At 45.5% G+C, this 6,442-nt stretch overlaps 1 protein-coding gene across 1 annotated transcript in view; it reads right to left on the minus strand.

Annotated features, from left to right (window-relative positions):
* Positions 1 to 2,436, minus strand: part of LOC104412102 (killer cell lectin-like receptor subfamily G member 1) — a 4,698-nt gene extending 2,262 nt beyond the window's left edge. Inside the window, exons 1-2 of the mRNA XM_010022706.1 lie at positions 2,190 to 2,436; positions 928 to 1,026 (exon numbers count right to left, since the gene is read on the minus strand). Coding sequence (XP_010021008.1) covers positions 928 to 1,026; positions 2,190 to 2,436 — 346 coding nt within the window. The remainder of the gene's footprint in view (positions 1 to 927; positions 1,027 to 2,189) is intronic.
* Between the last annotated feature and the right edge of the window lie 4,006 nt (positions 2,437 to 6,442).

Genomic DNA, 6,442 nt, shown 5'->3' on the forward strand with positions numbered 1-6,442 from the left:
GGAAAGCATCCATTTACCAGATGGGAATAGGGGGGAGAGCATGGAGGGCTCTCTTGGGACCTTTCTTTTCCTTTCCAGGGTTTTTGCTCTTTTGTTTTCCCCTCCCCTTTTCATTCTGTCTTCCCCATATAAACTTCATCTTTGGCCCACGTTTCCTTCTGTCCAATGGGATAGGCAAAGCCGTGGAACCCGGCAGGTTTGTGGCAGGGGACCCATTGGGCAGTTCACCCATTTCCATACAGTCCCCACCACTAAGCTCACTGCTGCCGGGACACGTCCTGTAGCACATTTCTGAGCACTGCTGCTTTGTACAAGCATCATTTCTGATTCCTACACTTGCCAGAGCCTCAGCTTTGCAGCATTTCACGGCAGGCTGGTCAAAAGGCTTAAACTTCCAAGGATCAGGAATCATTTTGTAACAGCCGCTAGTCATGGAGGTCTTGCAGTTTGAAGTACCCTCCTTTTCCTTCCTAACAGGAGAGCAGCTGGTGCTACTGGCCCATGGATGGCCACTGGGCACCTCAGGGTTCATCCTCTCACCGTGCTCCACTGATCTCCAGATACACAAGAAAAACATGGGCTTTCTGGTTGTGTCCCGCAGCCTAGAGCTGCATTCACCAGGATGTAAATGCTCGTGGGTGGCTGAGCACCCAACAAAGTGTGCTTGCTACACAGTGAAGTCTGCCCGGCTGCCCCTTTCAAAGGCATCTTTGACATTCTCTGTGCTTTAAAACCTGCTGAGGACAGGTCTAACTAGATAAAGCTTAATATTCCAAACTCTCAGAAAACAGAATCAAGTCTTTTTTAACAGAGAAAAGATATTTCCACACTCTTCTTGCACCCCTGAGCATATTTCAAAAGCTGTTTTGCTTCCTGACAAAGTTTTAACTTCAAATAAAATACTTGCAATGGAAGGTATTTATTTACCCTTGATAATAAAACCCAGTGCTGTTCCCAGCGATGCCAAGAGGAGGATCCCTAGAATCACTGCAACAATTCGGCAGTTGGTACATAAAGCAGGAGAATCTAACAAGAAGGAAAAGAACATAAATATGATAAAGGTGAGGTTTTCTCAAGGGGATCAGCTCTAGAAATACAATATATGTCAAACTGCAGCATCTGTTTCCTTCAGCCTACATTCACGTTAGAGTGCAGTACTGTCTGCGTTCTTTTTGATATTCCAAACATGGATAATTCAGTGTTTAATATCAGTTAATTTTTTTAACAGGTAAGTGATGTTGCACAGGTTCTGATGCAGCAGGATGATACAGCTCTGTGTTGAAGGCAACACATAAGTGCAAATTACATTTAGCAGAATGTAGCAATTTCGATACACAGCTGGATCACAAGAAAAATGTGATCCTCGTCGCCAGGCTCTCTGGTTTGCTCCTCGTCTCAACGCTGAGTGGCACCAGCGTGTGGGTTTAAGCAGTTCAAGCCTGTTGCTGCCTGCAAAGCTCTTTTTGTCAGTTGTTCAGTGGTTGTGCTCTGTGTCAGGCTGTCACACACACACCCCCCCCATGCTGCTCTGGCTAACTCAGGAGGACATTCACACTCTTTTAATCAACTCACAGGCAAAAATATTTACACAAATTTACACCAGCTGATCACTCAACTGATACAACTGTTAATCTAAAAACAAGGTACGTCTGTGGTCCCCTTAATGTTACACTCAGCTTTCTTTCTGGCAGCCACGGTCAATACTGCGTGCTTCATGCGTGCACGGCACTTGCGTAGTTGCCTTCTCCCATTGCAGGCACTTACTGGTCAGTCACAACTCAGGATTACCTCTGAAGAGAAGTCCAACTACAGTGACTTTTTTGATACCACATACAGGACCTTAAGATCATCTAGTTCCAAGACACTGCCATGGGTAGGAACGCCTCAGCCTAGACCATGTCACCCAAGGCTCTGTCCAACCTGGTCTTGAGCACTGCCAGGGATGGGGTATTTACCTCTGCTTTGGGCAACCCATTCCAGCGCCTCAGCACCCTCACAGTAAAGAACTTCGTCCTTATATCTAACCTAAATGTCCCGTGTTTAAGTTTGAACACAACACCCCTTGTCCTATCGCTCCAGTCTCTGATGAAGAGTCCCTCTCTGGCATCTGTGTAGGTCCCCTTCAGACATGAACTCTGTTAGACTGTTTATTCAGTAATGCACACATCTTTCCCATTAACAGACTTTACCTTCGTTCGTGATATTCTTGTCCTCCTCTGTTCTTTGTCTTCTCATCATCTGTTTCTTGGAAGAAGTGCCGTGTTTCACATTCAGGTAGATGTGCTCCTTTTTATTCCTGTCATATGCTCGTAAGTGTTGGGTTTTTTTACTTTGCTTTACTTGGAATTTAGAAGTCCTATTAGCTACAAAGTCCAGGTCTGGATCTGAGTTTCCCTGAAGGTCAAAAGAGCTTTCCTTCCAGCAGCTGGGAATCATTTCTAATGATAGCACATATTATTAGCAGAAGAGTAATATACAGAACAAGTCACTGAATCAGAGAATGGTTCGGGTGGAAGGGATTTTAAATATCATGTAGTTTCAATCAGCTTTCTTGAATACAAAGTAATTTAAGCAATGACAATACCTCTCAAAGAGCTCTATCGTTTATGATTAAACTGCTCCTATGATGAATGCTAGGTAGGTCAGTGTTAGACAGGGGATCTTACTTTCACAGAGAGGTGAAGTAACCGAGCATTCTCTACATCAACTAATATAAGAAAGCAACTTAAGCTTGACCAAAATGACAAAGGTGAGGAATTACATTTCCTTATGTAGCAAAGAGACAGACATGGGTAATTCTAGTGGGACAATTTGCAGAGTGGATTTCTCTCTTTCACTACAAGCACCAGCAATAAAAGCAATACAGATGCATTGGATCTATATCAATGACATACTGATTGAAAACCAAAAATCCTTTGAGAGTTTTGACAAGAAAATTGAGGGGATTTACCTGATTTCCACAGGAGGAAGCTGAAATGCTATAGTAGAACGGGTGATGCATCTGTCCTGGCCTCCGTGTGTGACTCTGCAGGATGACAAATTGATTGTTACTATCAGACAGGAACAGGGAAACTGAGAGATGAGAAGTAGGTGTCACGGGGACCCACACAGGAAACCTGTGTTCTTCTATTGCAGCACAGAGCTCTACGTTTTCAGAGTTACAGTGAAAAAAAGCATGTTCCTGCCATGGTGGCACCAAACTCTGTTTGAGCTAACTGCAATGTCACATTCCCTCAGCAACTGAATGCATCGAACAAGCTGAATCTGTAGAGTCCATTATTAAAAGCATAAGCTTGTACTGCTAGTCTTCAGAGGGAAAACAAATAATAGCACTTTCAGAACAGAAGAGGACTTCACAATTCACTCATTTTGTTAATTCTCAGGTTTAGTCAAAGTCTGGAAATGTAATTTTATTAACATTTCATAATTACTTTTACGTTATAGGTGACCAGGAGTATATATGTTTAATTTTGAAACATAAAAATATTTTCCATCCCTTTTCTTCATGTCCTTCACCTTCTTTCTCTTCTTGTTCCATTTATTTTTAAGGACATGGACAAGAACTGGTTGGGGATGTAAAGGCGGGGGGAGGCTTGGCCGCAGTAACCTAAGATGTTGGAGTTCAGGATCCTGAAAAGAAGGAAGAACCTGCAAAAAGCAGAATCACAACCCTGGACTTGAAGAAAGCAGCCTTTGGGCTGCTCAGGAATCTGCTTTTAGGTCTCCCATGGCAAACAAAGTCCTAGAGAGAAGAGGTTCAGAGTAGCTGGATGGTTTTCAAGGATCAGCTCCTCTGAAGTCAAGAGTGGCCCAGGCAGTGAGCAGGTTACAGAGCGATGGTGACAGCGGGCCCGCTGGATGAGCAGGGAGCTTCTGACTGAACTCAAACATAGAAAAGAGAAGGGTACAAAAGGTTGAAGCAGGTTCCCAGTGACCAAGGAGGAATTCCCTCGCTTGCGAGGATGGGGTTAGGAAAGACAAAGCCTGCCTGGATTGGCATCTGGTGTGAAGGGCCACAAGAAAGGTTTCTTTGGGTACATCAGGAAGCAAAAAATACCTAGGGAAAAATGTGGGCCTGTATGGAACTGGTCAGAAAGACATAGAAAAGGGTGATACACGCTGTGACTCAGCGCTTTCTTTGGCTTAGTCTTTGGTAAGGTGTGAAATACCTTCAGCAATCTCAGGTCCATGAAAACTATAAGGAAGTCCAGTACAAGGTAGACTTACTTTTGGTGGAGGAACATTGAAACTAAATGTACATACACAAGTCCATAGACCCTGATGGGACACACCACGGGTGCTGTGGGAGCTGGCTTCATCACAAGGCCGCTCTCAACAACCTTTAAAAGGTCATGGCAATCAGGAAAGGAACCTGAAGACTGGAAGACACGAAATGTGACTCCTGTCTTCAAGAAGCAGCATCCAGGGAAGGACAGGCCAGTCAGCCTGACATCTCCCCCCGGGAAGCTGATAGAGCAACTAATCCTAGAAACCATTTCCAGACACATGAAGGATAAGAATCACTGAATCACAGAATGGTTTGGGTTGGAAGGGACCTCTGGAGATCATCTAGCCCAATCCCTCTGCCCCGGCAGGGCAATCGCCTTCTTGTCAGCATGGACTTGCAAAGGGGAAGACATGCCTGACTGACCTGGTAGCCTTCTACAATGAGGTGACTCGCTGTACGGAGAGCTGTGGGTGTTGTTTATCTTGACATCCATAAAGCTTTTGACATTGTCTCCTGCAACATCCTCACGGACAAGTACTGATAAAGTATAAAGTTGGGTGAGTAGACAGTGAGATGGATAAAACCTTGCCAGAGGGCTGTGAGCAGTGACACGCAGCCCAGCTTCAGGCTAGTGACCAGACATGCCCCAGGGCTCCACACTAGGTGCAGCAGTGTGTCTGTGACCTTCACAATAGAACAGAGTAAGTTTTCTTACCCTCAGTAAGTTCTCAGATGATACAAAACCGAAAGGAATGGCTGATACACCGGGTGGTTGTCCCAAAATTCAGACAGACCTGGGCATGTTTGGTGAAATGGCCAGAAAGGGACCTCATGAAGTTCAGTAAAGGTAAATGCACATGGTGAGAAACCAGTACACACCGCGGGTCAACTGTCTGGAAAGCAGCTTTCCAGAAAAGGGTCTGGGAATTCCTGGCACATGGAAAATTGAACATGGGACAGCAATGCGCCCTCACGCCCTCATGGCAAACGTGGCCAACACCCTCCTTGGTTGCATTAGGCAGAAAGCTGCCAGAAGTGCTCTAGTCTGCACTGGTCAGGCCGTGCATCCAGTTTGGGGCTCCCCTGTACAAGAAACACGTGGATTTACTGGAGCAAGTAGCAAAGAACGACTAAGATGATAAAGGAACTGAAGCATCTTTTGTACAAGGAGAGACTGTGAGAGCTGGGGCTGTTCGGCCTGATGAAGAAAAGGGTCACGGGGGTCAGGGGGATCTTGAATTTTTTTTTTCCTTTATTTTTCTCTCTCTCTTTTTTTTCTTTACAAATGTACAGTGAACGTGGTCAAAAACTAGAACCCATTTCCCAGGGGTGCTAAAGCCTCGCTCTTTCGGAGATGTTCAAAAGCCAGCTGGACAATGTCCATAGTTACTTGCTGTAGTTGACCCTGCTTTGGGCAGGGCACTGGTGATCACCAGAGCTGCCTCCCAATCTCAACTATTCCGTGGTTCTGTGACAAGTGGTGACATTTCAGTGGGAAAGGAGAAGAGGAAGGTTGAACGTTACAGCTATCTGATTCCGCTACAGCAGCTTTGGAGAGGCAGGTAGCTTCTAGGCTGCCTTGCAGCACGGTAAGTCCTTGGCTATTGGGAGGGACTCCTTGGGCTTAGAGAGTTAAAAGAGACTTCAGGTTGGTCTGTCTTGTGCCGTTGATAAGATCTAAAGGCCACCCACATCCAAAGACCTCCTGCTCCTCCTCCCTCACTCCACTTTGTGTGGTGTGTGCTTCAAGGAGCTGGCAGCTTCAGGGCCAGTTCTGCACGAGTGAGCTGCAGGATGCTGCTGACCCATTTTCATAGAAAAACTTAAGAGTCTGTGGCTTCTGATATTTCAGACTCATCCAGACAGTGCTTGAGCAGCTGTATTGTAAAACATCTCTCTGGGGGCAAAACAAGCGAGTACAGTTCTTCCTAGGAATTATACCATGCACCATAACTCACAAGATCAAAACCAATTGTGCCCGCAGCAGAAATCACATAAAGGATGCACGCTGACTGGACAAAGAACTTCAACGTTGTTTTACAAGTCTGAGGTTCCTTGTGGGCAGAGCTATGACACAAACACCAGACTTACCACACTCCCCAGCAAGCTGGATCTAAATTCTGCCCACGTACCCCCTGAGTTCTTCATTGTGCTGCTGCATGACTGCATATTCTAGGCAGGAGGTTCCTTATTTAAAACACAGATGTCTCAAAC

Source organism: Nestor notabilis, unplaced genomic scaffold, assembly GCF_000696875.1.
Source record: "Nestor notabilis isolate BGI_N333 unplaced genomic scaffold, ASM69687v1 scaffold10169, whole genome shotgun sequence".
Classification (NCBI taxonomy): domain Eukaryota; kingdom Metazoa; phylum Chordata; class Aves; order Psittaciformes; family Psittacidae; genus Nestor; species Nestor notabilis.